A 17978-nucleotide genomic window follows, 5' to 3' on the forward strand; every position below is an offset into this window, starting at 1 on the left:
CGCAGGCGCAGTGAGTGATTCAACATCTAGCGGCTAGGTCACGTAGTGCGCATGCGCGAGCTTACAGCGGCGGTTTGGTTCATTCGCCGTTCCGTAGAAGCAGATTTGCCGTGCAGCCTGGCACCATGGACGCCAATCAGCCCAAGCAGGAGCATCTGCTGGCCCTGAAAGGTACAGACTGCGGGCAGGGGTGAGCGGTCAGGGCGGGAGAGCCGGTGTCTGTGCCTCTTTATACACTCTTACCGTGTGTCTAGGAGTCACTTCCGCACTGTCCCAGGCAGGGCTCCGGGGATAGCCCCCCAATGCTGCCACACCGTGATCTCCTATACTATAATACCCGGGGCGGGGGGGGAGACTGTAACTGGACTAGTATTATTATTGATTGGGTTATAGTCACTACTCAACCAGCCCTTTAACCCTTTTAGGAATAAAATGGAATTGTGACATGTCACACGTCACACGTCATGTGTCCTTAAGGGGTTAAACAGAAACTTGCATTATTTATCACATCATTCTTTTAGTAAATCGGGTTTCCACTCTTCAGGGGCCCAGGTGTTACTTATATTGTAGTAATGGCTATGCCAGGGGTGGCCAGAAGGTAACTCTCCCACCTATTGCACTAACTATCCTGGGATGCTCTGACAGCCATAATACTGTTATAACATCTCTTACTGCTATCCATGACTTCACCCAATAACCATGCTAAGAGTTGATACATAATAGACAAATGTAACTGCCATGTAAATAAATGTATGTTTCTATATATGTAACCACACATTTCCAGTTTTCTATTAGTAGGGCTGTGAAGTAATTGGTGTAAATTTGATATTGGTATTTATACTCCGCTACAAGCTCTGAATTAATGGGATTTCATTAGGTAATTGCAAATTTAAGGTAAAACAATCGAAAATAGAGATGAGTTGGTTTCCTGTTAGAATGTTTTAGGTTAAAACTTGCTATTTTCTGAGCTCATGACAATTCCCAGGTAAATGAAAAATGAAATCCCCTCTCTTTTCATTAGTGATAGACATGAATAAAACTACTAAAGGTTTCTGTAATTTTTCATTGGTAACGTCGTGTGTGTCTAGTTAAAATAAAAGGAACCAGCGGCCATTTCTTTGTTTTAGAAAGCGAACGGCAAAATTACATATCAGAAAAAATTCCTTGACAGCTGAAGTAGTGGATAGACTATTCTGTTAAAAGAGGAAATTCAGAGCAGTGTGTTTTTGTTTTTTAACCCCTTAAGGACCAAACTTCTGGAATAAAAGGGAATCATGACATGTCATGTGTCCTTAAGGGGTTAAATGTAGTTAAACTCTGTTGCATTTTAAATGCACTACAGTGGTACCTCGGTTTACGAATTTAATGCGTTCCCTGGGACTTTTCTTATTGTGAAAAAATTTGTAAACCGAAACGTGGTTTCCCATAGGAATGCATTGAAAAGCAATTAATCTGCTCTAGAAGTCAGAAAAAGTCAAAATGAGCTGACATGGAGACCAACCCACAATGCAGAACACAAATTAAAAGGCATGAAAACGATGAAGCTCCCTACCTTTCTACCACTTGAGAAATGCACCAAAAAAGTACCAAAACCGCTGCAAAACAAATTCCAGAATGGCTCCAAAACTCGATGCAAAAGCTGCTCCAACACCTCCACACTCGACGCCACGTGCTACCCACAGACTCCAGCATGCACGGGGTGGCGCTGTAAGCCTCCCAGGCGCAATGCAATGCATCCTGGGGAAACTTGCTTTGTATTGCGAAAAAAAATCGTAAACAGAGGCATTATTTTCATTTGTAAACTGAAAATTATGTTAACCGAGGTACCACTGTATTTTTCAAATGAGTAAGTGGGTGCCTGACGTAACTTTCAGGATTACTATAGTCACATTGTAATTCGTGTTTGTGCATAGTTTTAAAGGAACACTGCAAGGAGCATGACCACAGTCCTGGTTCCCTCCCAGAGTGATTAGTGAAAACAATTTGATAGCTTACTTGAGTCCTACTAAATGCCTGGTGTGATCATTGTCTGAGAGCATCAGCTGAGCACTTTCAGTCAGTGATACAGCCCCATAACTGACTGTGCTTAGCTAGGGGAATATATTCACCTTCTCCTACAGGAGAAGCCTGATGCTGCACCGGCACCTAGGTAAGTTGATTAACTGTCCTTAGATGGTTTGACTACATTGAGAGGGTGCAGAGCACTCCTGACACTATAACCACTATAGCATGTGGATATGGAGCTTGGGGTGTTCCTATGTCCCCAGTCAGAAAATGTATGTTCGATATTGGTGCTTTATTTGGGTGAATCAATAGTCCTATTCTCTTTATTCTTGGAAGTTAAAGGTTCTGGCAATCCCGGAAGTAAAATGTTACCGAATTCTATGTAATTAACTTTTATATGCTTAATTTGTATTTGCCGTTTGCATATAGCTTGGGATATAGTATAAACGTTACTGGATGGTGATGTCTTGTCTCTCAAGAATGGAAACCAAGCTGCACATGACTCCAACTATGCTTCTAATTTAGGTCACTATTACCGATGATATCTTGGAACTGCTCTGCAATGCATCTGTGAGAGGAGTTAAGTGGAATGGAAAAAGGGTCCTGGTGTATTCTGAATGTTTAAATTGGTTATGTGAAAGCCACTCAGCATTCCCTAAGGACGTTTCTAATTAATTTTTTTTAATATATATTTTTTTTTTATCAGACAAATACAAGCAGAACGAAGATTTCCGTTTGATCTAAATTCATGAAGAAAGTCAAAGAACAATCCTTCTTGAGAAACATTTTCTTGAATAAGTATTTATTTATTTATTGCAAGGAGTTACTATGTGAAAAGATTTATACATTGATCTCCATTTTGCTTATGTTCTAAAAACGATGACATTGGAATGGAAGTGATTGTGCATTATCGTCCTTCCATTAATCAAAAGGAAGTGATACAAAAAATTGCAGATGCTGCATTAGAACAATTCCCTGTTCGAACTTTGCCAACATTTTCTCCTTGGTTTCCGTGTAATTCACCTAGCTTTGCCCTCAAACCTCAGATAAACCCACCTTTAATATCACAGGAAGATGCAAAGTACATCAATCCATGCACTGTTAACACAGAGAATGTCGGGAGGTGTAAAGGCTACGATTGCACTATGGATCTATTAGAATTTAAACCAAGTACAAAGAATGAAGGTGACCAGCACTCTAAGAAGATCATTAACTATGAAAATACATTCATTGAAGGACAGGCAGCAGAACCTGGTAAGACTATGCTCAGAAGATCCTGGAGTCTTTGTACTTCTAGATGTAACTGGCCAGAAACCATCATTCCCCTTTCTGAGGAGCTGAAGAACCATCTAAATACACTGCTTCTAAATCCATTCCACAGAGGCTGGTGGAGCATTGAGCCATCGATGTGTGGCGGTCTAAATTTGGAAGAGGTTTGGATGAAACTAAACCGTATAAACAAACACCATTATCTTCCAAGCTGTAATGCCACATTGCGGAGGGATCTACCTGAAATCTGGGTTTTCTGTGACTTGCAGTACTGTGAACATACTGGCACATTCCTTAAAGAAAAATTAAAACTTACTGGGAAAATGAAGTTGTATGTCCGTAAACATGGAATTATATTACATTTGTAGCATAACACTTATGTAAACATATTTTGAATCATAACTTAAATACTGCATCAAATAAGGATGAATATTTCTTTATTTTTTTAATGAAAGTTTATAAATGTACAAAATAAAATGATATTGGAAAAATGTGTTTTGTGTTATTTTGTCACTAGACTTAGAGATTTTTGAAGATTTAAAGGAACACTATAGGGTCAGGAACCCAAACACTTATTTCTGAACCTATAGTGTTAAAAACACCAGCCAGAACCGTCTGGCCCCCTAAACATAGTAAAATATTATCTTTATTCCCGTTTGCTGGTGCTGGCTCTGCCCCTGATCTGCCTCCTTGGCTGACATAATCAGAAGTGATGATCTCAGCCAATCACAATGCTTTCTTATCAGAGGCAGGTCTGGCAGGCAGAGCCAAAGGCCACCCTGGCCAGTCAGCATCTCCTGAATTGAATCCATGCATCTCTATGAGGAAAGTTCAGTGCCTCCATGCAGAGGGTGGAGAGACTGAATGTGTGCAGCACTGCCCCAGGAAGCACCTCTAGTAGCCATCTGAGTAGTAGCCACTGGTGGTGTTCCAGGGTTCTCTGAAAAAGGGTTTACTGCAAAAAGCCTGCAGTGACTGACCATACTCACCAGAAAAATTACATTGAGCTGTAGTTGTTCTGGTGATTATAGTGCCCCTTTAAATGTACAATACAAATTGAAAGATGGGTTTGCTTTAAATTGAGTAACACAATGTTCCAATAACATGGAGAACCAATATAAAATTGTCTATCGGTGATACATAGCCCCATCCAGGTTACTTAAAATTAATCCAAGTATTTCCAATAAATATTGGTATGCATGCAGTCAAATTTGGTTTACTTTCTCATATTTGGTGGCATTGTCCCACATTTCTAACATTTTGGAAAGAAATTCACATATTAAGAAAATTCATCATTCACTGTATGAATTCCTGAGTTAAGTCTATTAAAGAAATGTCCTTATAATGGCAACAGAATTGGCAAGATAATTTATAGGCCATATTTTGATAGCAGCTACGTCTTCTGTCCATAGATACCTTAAAGCATCTAATATACCATCTCATAAAGAGGTTCTGTATCTGGTGCTAGATGGCAAGTGTTACGAAATGACTTGGATATCCATCTTCTTTGGTGGACCAAATTCACTGGAACACATGGGAAGATAATACCAAACAAGCAATAAGACCCACAATTGACCTATAATATTATGCAGTTTCTTAATTGTCATTGACTAGATAGTTTACACCTTTAATGATTTATTGTGTATATACTTGTTTTAATGTTATTCATGCAATTGTTTTTTTTTTAATCATTGTATTGTTTAACTATGAACATTTAACCTTTAATCCCCTTTTCCCCTTTTTTTTAATTGATATTGTTTGTTATATTACTAATTTAAAACTTCAATAATAAAAAAAATTTGACTAGAAAGCAATTTTAGCCATTCTAAATTTTTAATTACTATAGGTGTATATAATAGTGTTATTCACTAAAGTGTATTTAAAAATTTACACCAAAATAGCAGAAGAAAAAAAAATCAGCTATGCTTTCAGTTTTTTTTTTTTTTTTGGACTTAAGTTTTACACTTAAATGAATTACCCTGATTCAAAAATGTCCTATTTTTCCATCGACCAAATAAAATTAGTGTTCCTTTTTAAAGGACCACTATAGTGCCAGGAAAACAAACTCGTTTTCCTGGCACTATAGGGTATTTGGGTCCCACTCCCACCGGGCTGAAGGGGGAGGAAGGGGTTACATTCTTACCTTTCTCCCCTCGACGCTGGGGAAATCTCCTCCTTCTTCCGACATCAGCAATGAATGCGCATGCGCAGCAATATCCGCGCGCGCATTCAATTAGTCCATAGGAAAGCATTTCTCAATGCTATCCTATGGACGTCCGGCGTCTTCTCACTGTGATTTTCAATGAGACAGCCACTAGAGGCTGGATTAACCCTAATGTAAACATAGCAGTTTCTCTAAAACTGCTATGTTTACAGCTGCAGGGTTAACCCTAGATGGACCTGGCACACAGACCACTTCATTGAGCTGAAGTGGTCTGGGTGCCTATAGTGGTCCTTTTAAGTATTCTGTTGATCTCACAGTTATCATTCATTTTGAGTGTACCCTTTGCATTTTACTTTTTGACTTCATTTCTTCCACTATAAAATTAGTGGTTCTGATTTGCCTGTGTTTATTAGACATTGCATAGCATTTTATCATAAAATCAAATTACCGTTATTGCTCACTCACTGGCTTTTGTATACCAAACCCAGGTATTGTTAAAGAACTGACAACATACATGCTACATTTATACCATAATAGTTAAAATGGAAAAAATCTCCAACGTGCCTTATCATTTTTTTGCAATTGCTGGTTTCGTAAATAAGCCCTGTAGTACATGCAAACCTTTGTGGAAGAACCTGTAAAATAAGAACTGTGTAGTTTAGAAATTGGGGATATTCGTAGAGATTAAAATTTCAAGTCACACTTTACAAGTCAGGCCTTAAAATGACCCATCACTACAATTTTCACTTGCCAATCTAGTGCCGTGTGAAAGATTTGAGCAGGTTTCTATGCAGTCTATGTATCTGTGTATAGTTGAACCCTTAAAGGAACACTCCATTGTTTGTTTGTTTTTGTTTGTTTTTTAATTATTATTATTTTTTTTTTTAAACTCCTCGAGATTTACCCCGAAAGAAAGCATACATTTATTTTTTTCCTGCATGGGGGTATGGTTAAGGGGGAAGCTTGTCAAAGTGACAGAATGCAGCTTTTGCAAGCCCTTCCGTTAATTCCAGGCACATCATTTAATTGCTTCACCCATAGCTTTTTGTAAAACGCTGCAGTTTTAAGCCACAGTCCAGAAAGGATTTTGAAAAACTGTCAGGAGTGAAAAAGGACTTAAAGGGAAACTCCAGTGCCAGGAAAACAATCCGTTTTCCTGGCACTGCAGGTCCCCCTCTCCCTCCCACCCCCCAATCCCCGGTTGCTGAAGGGGTCAAAACCCCTTCAGTAACTTACCAGAAGCAGCGACATGTCCCACGTCGCTGCTTCTTACACCGCCGCCACTCCTCCCTTTGCTTGCATCGGCCGGTGGGCGAGACTGATCCCGCCCACCAGCCGGGGAGACCTAATGCGCATGCGAGCTCCCGATAGGAAAGCATTGAAAATGGGGGAAATGAGCGACGCTGGAGGTCCTCACACAGCGTGAGGACGTCCAGCGACACTCTAGCACAGGTTTCCTGTGCTATGATCCAGGAAGTGCCCTCCAGTGGCTGTCTAGTAGAGGTGGAGTAAACCCTGCAAGGTAATTATTGCAGTTTATAAAAAAAAAACTGCAATAATTACACTTGCAGGGTTAAGGGTAGTGGGAGTTGGCACCCAGACCACTCCAATGGGCAGACGTGGTCTGGGTGCCTGGAGGAGTGCCCTTTAAATAAAAGTTCAGACAGCACTGCCATCAATTTCCCAAATACTCACAGGTTTATTTACTAAAGGGAGATTTGACAATTCAAGTGCAGTTCAAGATTTAAGCCAATTTTAGAAACATTCTCCAACATTCTCCAAGTCAGATCTGGTTTCAGTTCAACAGTTTTGGCCTTAGATTTAATATTCACTTTGAATTCCTGGCAATTCTCAATTTAGTAAATGGCCCATGTGTCTATTCTCGAAGATACTAGGAGGGGTTGGTTGGTAAAGAGCTCTTCTCTGCACTGTGTCCATGTTGTGTATTTCTCTCCCGGGTGTAGAGTTGTGTGCTTTCTCCCTAACATTTGGAAACCTAAGGCCAATATCAAGGTTCGGGATTGTGTAAGATAAATTCACTTTCATTTATTTCCTGTACATAACTTGCACTAAGTGTAGTGTTTTGTGAATTCCATCAGCACTGAATTAAAAAAAAAAAAAACTTGTATGAATGGTATTACCTTTAGACAGGCATGATGCTTAGCATGACTTATTTATTTTTTGATTACGACTACATGTGTAAATATTTGATGATTTATATTTTCCTGTCACTTCTCCCCCTCCCCACAGTGATGCGTCTTACCAAGCCAACCCTGTTCACCAATATACCAGTGACCTGTGAAGAACGGGACCTTCCAGGTAATTGCTTGGATTTTGTCCATATAAATCGGCGACCTCCTTGTTTTTCAGCACTTATGCTCCACATGTTTCTGCTTGTGTCATCACAAGGTTTTGCCCGTTTCCAGTTTAGCCATTCATAAATTTGTTTGGCATAACACTACACAGGCAGCTCACACCTTTTTATAAAATTTTTTTTTCAATTTAATGTTTGTTCGTTTTAATTTTTCAGTTCAAAAACGGTCAGATCCCCAGAGCTCTCGCACCAGCTAAATACCCAATCTCAATAGCCTAAGACTTGCTCCACACGGACTATACACCCATGCCTGCACTAACCTGCTAGTATAATGTTACTACTGTTGATCCTTAGTATATCTAGCCTGTCGGGCAGCATCACGTACATATACTCAGTATGGCAGTTCTGCTAGCTCAGCATAGCCTGTAAATTTATGTCTGTTTATTCATAGCCTAGCCCAGAGTTAAGCGAGCGCTATAATTTTGTTACTTTTCTATTTTTCCCCATTTTAATTTTCCTTACTCTGATGTGACCCTACTAACATGCAACTTAGCAGTTAGGCTCCACGAGCTATACTTACTTTTTTAACCAACCGGATTTTGTGTCTCACTGGATGACAAAAACTAAGCACTATTGTATCCTTAGCATCGTATGCTTAAACCTATACTTAAGTTTCAGAAGCAACATTAATATAACCCCTTAGCATGTGACAAACCGTTTTTCCCACGTTGTAATTATTGTCAGACTATATGCTTGATTTCTAGTGTACATGTTTCCCTCTCAATGTCTGACATAATATGTTCCTACTTGTATGCTACCTTTTCAAAAAAAAAAAAAAGTGCAGTTTTATTCTTCTATATGCTACTAAGATATCTCATGTGAAACACTTGTACCCTATAATGCATAATGATGTACCGATAACTCTGCTTGTTAATCCACTGCACGACAAAAATAAAGAATTTAAAAAAAAAAAACGGTCAGATCAACATGTGCACATACAAGAGCACTCACTGAGCACAAATGGGGGAGCCCGCTCACTCCTTTAAAGTTAAATGCAGGAACTGTGTACACACATTCAGAGCACCGTGTGCTACATTAAGTGCTGAACTAAGACCTAACAATATGACTTAAGTGTGAGTGGGCGGTCAGCATTTTTAAAAACTGTTTCTTCGTGCCAGGATTGCATTAAAAATGTATCGTTAAACCCTTCAATGACTGACAAGATTTTAAGAAACTGCACAAAAATGCAATGTAGCATGCCAGTTACTCCCATGTCTTTATTTCTTTTCTTGCAGGAGATCTGTTTAATAACCTAATGAAAGATGACCCTTCCACTGTAAAAGGAGCAGAAATCATAATGCTGGGAGAAATGCTCACTTTGCCACAGAACTTTGGGTAATGAGACAAATGTTAACTGAAAAGATATATTTTTATGATACATACTTTTTTTCGAGTTAAAAGGATTCTAAAGTTCCAAGGAAACAAACCCATTTTCCTGGCACTATAGGCTCCTTCCACCCCCCTCTCTCAGTGCTTTATTCAATGCTTTGATATGGGGAAAAATCTGACACTGGAGGTCCTCCTGCAGAGCGTGAGGATGTCCAGTGTCAGATAACGTACCAAAGGTCCAATTAGATACATGAAGTACCTCTAGTGGTTGTCTGGTAGAGGAGTTAACAGTCAGAGGTAATTATTGCAGTTTCTCAGTTTGCAGTTTACTGCAACAATTACCACTGTAGGGTTAAGGGACATGGGACGTTGCACCCAGTCCACTTGAATGGGCTGAAGTGGTCTGGGTTCCTACAGTGTCCCTTTAAAGGAACACAAATGTGTATTCCTGACCCTATAGTGTTTAACTATTTTGATGGTCGGACCCCCCCCCCCCCTTTTTTTTTTTTTTATTAGTTTTCAAATATTTTTATACAGCATCAACAATTGTCACTGCATTTGATCCATGACAGGTATCAAAAACAATGTTTTACAGACTAACAGACAGGCATTAAGATATCCATCACAAAGTGTTCGGCCCCCCTTTTTACCTTTTATTTCAGCGCTGGCTCCTTCCCCGTTCTGCCTCCTTAGTTGAGATCATCAGACGTGATGATCTAAGCCAAGGGGTGGGGGAAGGTGGCAGAGCCAAATGCTGCTCTGGCCGATCAGCATCTTCTCATAGATGCATTGAATCAATGCATCTCAAAGGGGAAAGTTTAGCGTCTCCATGCAGAGCATATAAAATACAATTTTTTTTTTTTGTTTTTTTTTTATGAATAGTGATATAAGCAAACTGAATGTGGTTTGGATCTTATGTTTCAACAAATTATTTTTCTGAAAAGGCCGTGTTTATACTAAAATGCCTGCAGAGACCGGCTGTACTCCCCAAAGCAAGTATGTTAAGTTGTATTTGTTCTGGTGGCTATGGCATCCCTTTTAACCCCTTAAAACCGCAGCCAAATGTACAAGTTGTGATCCAAAAAAAACATAAACAAAACCTGGCATTTGCGCTATATGTCTGTCCAACCGTAATTCACCTCTTTCATATTAAATGCATGTAACGGACCGTTTCAGCAGACAAGGGGTTAAAATCCGTTAAGGCGATATGCCCCTTTCTGAGAGACAGGCACAGCTACTGCAGAACACCAAACTCCCGAACTGGATACAAAATAGCACTCCAAACTGGAACCTCACGAATAGCTGCTAGCAGACGAACAGGAAAAGCATACATCAGTTTACACTCCTGGCAATCAGTCTCCAACAGCATACAGTGAATCCCCCCAAGAACGAGACAAGCCTCTGTGTTGAGGGTCAAGCAGTGGTCTCAGGTGCTGGCACACCCAGCCTGGTTTTTATTGCAGTTGTTACAAATACAGGTCCGCCCATAAGGAGGTATAAAACAACCACTCACACATCAGTTACATCCCACATATTCCCTCCCCTTATCCTGAGAGGAAACTCAATTATACATACAGTTAAAACATACTTTTTACCCAACTTTCATAACCTTAAAACCATACATCACATTCACATAAAAATACATATCCGCAATCAATCCATTCAGGGGAACAACATATTAAAAAATGGCATGAATCAGACCAGGGGTTCAAAAGTTAGTAATAGTATGTTTTAAAACCCCCTGCCAGCATGGCTTTCCGGCTCAGACCAGTTTACAGAGCCCTCTCTCCCGTAGACAATGGAGAAGTAATCCAATTACCTCCCAGGACAGAGAAAGACTCCATTGAGCACATGGGGACACAAAGACAGTAAAACACTTTAAAATACATAAAAACACCTTTTATACATAAAACACAGACATGTCACATATCCCCAGATAGCTCAGGTCTGAGTGCACATTATTAGGTGAATGGCACTCAGACCACACGAATACAGTTTAATTGCCATGGAGCCAGAGTCTTTAATTACACGAATTGGCTCCATGGCATAGCTATCTGGGTTAATATTTTCACATAAAGTCTGGTCCATGGTCCAAAGGCAGCAGGCGGGCAACCAGGCTTCTCCAATGCAATGTGGCGAGATTGGTCTCGTCACAATTCACCTACACTTATTATATATCATTTTATGCAGGGGAAACAGGGCTTTCGTTTAACATCAAATATTTAGGTATGGAACATAATTTAATATGAAAAAAATATTTTTAAAAAATGGGAGAAAATAAAAATTGTTTTAATTTTTTTAGTTCTACGTGACATTTTAACTGTGAATGTCAAAATACTGTTTGCTTTTACTGCAATTACAATACACATATTTGTATTCAGCGATGTCTCACGTGTAAAACAGTACCCCCTCTGTACAGGTTTTATGGTGTTTTGGGAAGTTACAGGGTCAAATATAGCGTGTTACATATTTCAGTTTTTTCACATTGAAATTCGCCAGATTGGTTACGTTGCCTTTGAGACCATATGGTAGCCTAGGAATAAGAATTACCCCCATGATGGCATACCATTTGCAAAAGTAGACAACCCAAGGAATTGCAAATGGAGTATGTCCAGTCTTTTTTAGTAGCCACTTGGTCACAAACACTGGCCAAAGTTAGTGTTAATATTTGAAAATGCAAAAAACTAATTTGAACGCAAATTTTGGCCAGTGTTTGTGACTCAGTGGCTACTAAAAAAACTGAACATACCCTATTTGCAATACCCTGGGTTGCCTACTATTGCAAATTGTATGCCATCATGGGGATAATTTTCATTCCTGGGTTACCATACGGTCTAAAAGGCAACCTGGCGAATTTTAATGTGAAAAAACTGAAACGCAAACCTTATATTTGACTCTGTAACTTTTGAAAACACCATAAAACCTGTACGTGAGGGGTACTGTTATACTCAGGAGACTTCGCTGAACACAAATATTAGTGTTTTAAAACAGTAAAATGTAGCGCAACAATTATATCGTCAGTGTAAGTGCCATTTGTGTGTGAAAAATGCAAAAAATTTCACTGTCACTAACGATATCGTCGTTGAAATATATTTTACTGTTTTGAAACACTTATATTTGTGTTCAGCGAAGTCTTCCGAGTAAAACAGTACCCCCCCATGTACAGGTTTTATGGTGTCTTGGAAAGTTACAGGGTTAAATATAGTGCTAGCAAATGAAATTCCCTGAACTTTCGGCCTGGGTTGTCAGGAAGGTCCTGCAAATTGTAATTAATAAAATGACCTAATTATGTAAAATTATTACATAAATATACGTAGAATTTTATATAAATATATATGTATATGTGTATATAATTTTTTTCAATTATGTTTATTTATATATATGTATAGTGATATATCCGTATATACTTATGTATATAGATATATATATTATTTCGTTCAACATGTATTTTGATATCAATATATATATATATATATATATATATATATATATATATATATATAAATTTTAAAATACAGTTAGAACGAAATTACGCATGTTTATATATTTTTTTTTTTTTTTTTTTTTTTTTTTTTTTTAAATTCTTTATTTTTCATGTGCATATAGTAACATAACATAGGGACCTGTAGCGCCACAATAGCGAGTACAGGCTTTTCAGTGTCAAACTTTGTGGCATGGATAAACAGCACATTTTTTATGAGATATAACAGTTATAGACATACTTTGTAGGATAAGATAAAATAGATTGGCATAAGCTTTCACAGGTTAACATTATTTAGTCATGCTTCACCACTCAGGCTCTATCATATACATCGATATGAGTTGTAGTCGCAAGCTAATACTTAACAGACCCTAGAGTGAGTAGACTAACGGGCAGACAGAGAGTGTACTGACTAGCCATGCTTTACTACTCCAGCCCTGTCTAACATATTCATCAGTATGGGTTACATTTGCAAGCTAATACTTAAGGTTTCACAGGCACTAGAATGAGTGGACTAATAGGACAGCTAGCATACAGAGGTTTAACTTAGCTGTTCACTGTAGGCTGAGTGGTGCGTGCTTAGTGAGTGGGGTTCGTGGGTTAACCACTATATTGTACCGATTGGCTCAATTTACTAGTGTAGCATATAAGTATCACTGGTATGCTAAACATATCGAGAAAAGGAGCATGGCTAACTAGCAGGTGGTCAGTCAAGTATTTAAACTATGTGCAATTGTCAAGCAATGAGAGTTAAACTAAAACGTAGGTCACATTGATCGTGTACCAGCTAATACATTATAACAGTGGTAAGAGTTTCCCCATGCCATATACAGGCGAGTTCAGTGGTGCATGGGTTACCAATCCGACAAGGTATCTGGGTATTCCGGTAGCAGCTGTGACAGCCGAGGAGTGTGCTCACACGGAGCGGTTCCAGGTCAGTCAGCTGTGGGGCAGGGTGGAAGGCATTTCAGCCGATGCCCAGTGTGGGAATGTCTCGATTGTCGGCAACTGCCCCGATCAGGGGTCGAGCAGGGTGGGGTGGTGTGGGTGCCGTCGTTTTCCTCGGCCACCTGTCTTTACGCAGGTCTGTGCTGATGTTGCCGGTATACAGTGTTGTCGGTCGGGTGGATGGGGCGCTCTTTGGCAGTTGCTGTGCTCGATGCGGTGTGGTAGGCCCGCTTGCTGGTGGTAGCGTTGTGGTTCTCTGCCATGCCTTGGGTCCGGTGTGGGCTCGTTGGGGCTGTGCAGCTGCCCACCATGTGTTCCCATGCGGTGGTGTTTTGGTGCGACGGATCTCTGGACGTGATCGGAGTTGTCGAGGTGGATCTTTGGGCCGGGGTATGGCTGCTCTCAGGGTGGAGGGTGCGCTTGGTTTCGGCGGCATTTTCAGTGTTGCCGTTCTGTGCCGGTAAGATGGCGGTTTGGTTCTCCGTCGCCTTCCCGCTTTTCTGGGTTGTTGCAGGGCTGTAGGTCTTTTCTGTGGGTCAGGCGGTGGGCGACAGGGTGTGCAGCTTGAGGCAGGCCTCATCGGTGTCCTCTGCCGAAGTTTGAGCTCCATTCTGCGCCAGAAGTCTGTGAGGATTTGCTCCAGGCTGATCAAGGAGCCCTGCCATGTTGCGTGGCAGCCGTCAGGCCGCATGGTCTCTGCCATCTTGGGCGGGTCTCTCGGCTCTCCGCCCGATTTCCCTTTCTCTGCTGCCCTATCTGGGAGGACTCCCAGGGGTGGACCGTGATCTCCCTCACAGGTCCCAAAGGGGGGGATGCGGGGAACCCACTTGCAGCAGTCAGTCCCCGGGCTGCTCCAGGCTGGGAGCTCGGCCGCCGCTCCCATCCAGTGCGCTCCAGGCCTCATGCCTTCGCAGGTTCTGCCTGCAGTCTGTCGTCCACCCACGGTCCGCATTACCGGTTTACCGTGGGGGCTGATTGCCAGTAAGTCGTGTGGGGACATTATCTGTCGTTTTTAGTAGTTTAAGGGTGCCTTTAGAATCGTGTTTTCAGAAATTTTTAGAGAGCTTCAGTCAGGCACGTCTTCCCTCCATGACAGTCAGGCCCCGCCCCGTTTATATATTTTTTTAACGTATTTATATATTGAGTTATTTTTTATTATATATAAATATATATATAACGGAAGATTCAAAGATAGCACTCCAGGGACTTGATAAAATGTAACTGTTATTTTACTCACTAAAACATCAAAGGTGTCAACGTTTCAGCTTGATCCCCTCAAGCTTACAATGATAATCAATATCATTGTACGTGTATTTTGATATTAATATATATATATATTTATGTATATATTAATATTAAAATACACGTAGACAGTGTATGTATATTTATGTGTATCTATATACTTAGATCATATATATAATAAATATATATATGATTTAAGTATATATAATCTTATTTTTACACCGTTTTAACATTTTATTTTTTCAGACAGCAGGGGGAGAACCTGTCATTACAGGTACTCCTCCTGCTGGCATTGACATGGACGGCTGTGCCGTCCATGTGATCGCGGGGTCCTTGCAAGGACCTCACAATCACATGGCCCGGGGGGCCGAAGAGGACGGAGGCGGACTCCCTGGGCTCCCATGTAAGTCCCCCCCATACCGCAATTGCCGGCGTGGGATCGCCGGCGACTGGGTAAGTAGAAAATATCGCAGGGCGTTCTATGCCGCCCTGCGGCGTTTAGAGCCACCAAAATGGGGACGGCATAGAACGCCCTGCGGTCTTAAGGGGTTAAAGGAGCCCACTGGGCTGAAGGGTTATTAGGTTCCCTCCTGCCGATGTCAGCTCCGAATGCGCGGCCAGAACTGCGTGCGCATTCAAACCGCCCATAGGAATGCATTACTCAATGCATTGAGGATCGTGGAAGCGACCTCTAGTGGCTGTCAGGGAGACAGCCACTACAGGCGGGATTAACCCTTATTGTAAACATAGTGGTTTCTCTGAAACTGCTATGTTTACAGCTGCAGGGTTAAAACTAGGGGGAGCTGAAGTGGTCTGGGTGCCTATAGTGGTCCTGTAAAGGAACACTATATTCACCTAAATTACTTTAGCTAAATAAAGCAGTTTTAGTGTATAGATCATTCCCCTGCAATTTCACTGCTCAATTCACTGTCATTTAGGAGTTTGTTACACTTTGTTTCTGTTTATGCAGCCCTAGCCACACCTCCCCTGGCTATGATTGACAGAGCCTGCATGAAAAAAAAACTGGTTTCACTTTCAAACAGATGTAATTTACCTTAAATAATTGTATCTCAATCTCTAAATTGAACTTTAATCACATACAGGAGGCTCTTGCAGGGTCTAGCAAGCTATTAACCTAGCAGGGGATAAGAAAATCTTAATTAAACAGAACTTGCAATAAAGAAAGCCTAAATAGGGCTCTCTTTACAGGAAGTGTTTATGGGAGGCTGTGCAAGTCACATGCAGGGAGGTGTGAGGATTGAGCAGTGGCAGAGGATTGAGCAGTGAGGCTGCAGGGGCATGTTCTATACACCAAAACCGCTTAATTAAGCTAAAGTTGTTCAGGTGACTATAGTGTCCCTTTAACCTTGTCTGGGTGTTTATGGACAGTGTTTTTCATGGCACTTATGTACAGTCAGTGGAGCAGCTGAGCGCAAGAGAGGAATCACACTCTCAATATCCCTAGGGCAGTGATGACTAGCCTTTTGGCACACCAACTACTGAGGATATCTGTTATGATCTTGTCTGTTCATGAAATGCTTCCCCCCCCCCTTTTTTTCCCTCTTTTGCCCCAATAGAAATATCTTCCTGGGTGAGACTTTCTCCAGTTATATAAGCGTTCACAATGACAGCAACCAAATCGTCAAAGACATTCAAGTAAAGGTAATCAATTTATTTAAAAATGTGTTTGTTTCGTGTGGAGACCTTTCATTAAACTCTTATCCTTTTTTTTTTCCTTTGTGCATATTCTTTAGGTCCCCCTTGTACACTCTAAAATAAGTATTAAAAAAAACAAAAACAACTAATCAATAACACACCTTGGATCTAGTGCAGGCGACGCTCCTAGTGCTGCGCTCCACTCCTCGTCTGTCGCGGCAACCGTCAAAAGGTTCACTCAAATGCTTCTTTTATAGCGCATTATTGAAGTGGACTGTCTCAAAGCGCATGTGCACACTTCCCTGAGGACAGATGTATATTTTGCACAGAATTGAAGTCTCATGTGCCGGGAGTGCAACTAGCCCCCAACACACAAGTGTAAACATCTTTTCATCTTCAGCTGCTTTGGCATAATAGTTTAAATTCACCAAATAAATAATCCTCAAGATTTTACAAGTAGGATTTCAAAGTGAATTTTACCTTTTTATTTTAAAGTGTCCCATTTGGAAAAAGGTTGCCTGTCCTACAGGGTTTCCATTGCTGTATTTAGGGAAGTTACCAAGGTCAGGGATTTTGTCTCTCAGTTATAAGTTATGTCAAATGTATCCATCAGTTGAATCCTATTCCTTTCCCTCCTTGTGGACCAAAGTTCTGAATGTTTCTATTTCCTCAGCTTAATGGAAGTATATATTTTCTGTACACTGAAGGATCTCCGGCATAGAACAACATAGGAAAATGATTTACAATTGGTACATGATCCTTGATAATCTCATTTGGACTACACATTACCTGTCATTTGCATAGATGTTCTCTTGAGCAGGATCCCGGCTTCATTTTTGGTGGGCATGTGAGAAGTGCATAAATTGATCTTATCACTTACAGGGATTAACCTACTGCAGACAGGGACTGTAAAACTATAGACGGTCATGTTCTCATCTCTGCAATGACCTTGACTGCTGACTAGTAATTTCCTGCATGGATTAATGTAACCCTCTCCTGATTGGTCTTCCCAAAAGCCGTACTGCACCCCTACATTCCGTAATGAACGCTGCTGCTAGACTGATTTTCCTCTCTAGTCGTTTCTATCACACCTCACCCCTCTGCCAGTCCTTACATTGGCTTCCTGTATGCTATAGGAGTCAATTCAAGGTACTAACTCACACCTATAAAGCACTGAACAACTCTAGCCCCTCTTATATTTCCTCACAGATCCATAGGTATGTCCCTTCTCGGTCTCTCCGCTCTGCCCGTGACAACCTCCTGTCCGTTGTCCGCACCCGTACGGCCTCCTCACGCTTGCAGGACTTCTCGCGGGCGGCTCCCTTCCTATGGAATAGCCTGCCTACCGCCATCAGACTCTCCCCTAGTCTTGCATCTTTTAAGAAGTGCCTTAAAACCCATCTCTTTAGGAAAGCTTATGGCCTCCAAGACTAACCCCTACCTCACATACCTGTCTCCTGCCCTCTCTTAAAGGGTAGCCCACCTTATTTGACTGCAAATTCCTGTCCTAA

At 40.9% G+C, this 17978-nt stretch overlaps 2 protein-coding genes across 5 annotated transcripts in view; both read left to right on the top strand.

The window, feature by feature from the left end:
• The window catches only part of TRAPPC13 (trafficking protein particle complex subunit 13), a 42489-nt gene continuing 24511 nt past the window's right edge, over positions 1-17978 (top strand). For all 4 annotated transcript variants that reach the window (XM_063454071.1, XM_063454072.1, XM_063454073.1 and 1 more), the window contains exons 1-4: positions 1-171; positions 7688-7756; positions 9047-9146; positions 16389-16473. In XM_063454071.1, the coding sequence (XP_063310141.1) occupies positions 126-171; positions 7688-7756; positions 9047-9146; positions 16389-16473 (300 nt within the window). In that variant the 5' untranslated portion in view covers positions 1-125. The remainder of the gene's footprint in view (positions 172-7687; positions 7757-9046; positions 9147-16388; positions 16474-17978) is intronic.
• On the top strand, positions 2838-3668 carry SHLD3 (shieldin complex subunit 3). Its single transcript, XM_063456919.1, has one exon. It carries the CDS (start codon positions 2895-2897, stop codon positions 3639-3641), a length of 747 nt encoding a protein of 248 aa, XP_063312989.1. The 5' UTR covers positions 2838-2894; the 3' UTR covers positions 3642-3668.

Source organism: Pelobates fuscus, chromosome 5 (genome assembly GCF_036172605.1).
Source record: "Pelobates fuscus isolate aPelFus1 chromosome 5, aPelFus1.pri, whole genome shotgun sequence".
In the NCBI taxonomy this organism is placed as follows: domain Eukaryota; kingdom Metazoa; phylum Chordata; class Amphibia; order Anura; family Pelobatidae; genus Pelobates; species Pelobates fuscus.

Excerpts from the sequence above, each read along its gene's own strand:
- SHLD3 (XM_063456919.1), top strand. The coding sequence starts at position 2,895 with ATGGAAGTGATTGTGCATTATCGTCCTTCCATTAATCAAAAGGAAGTG.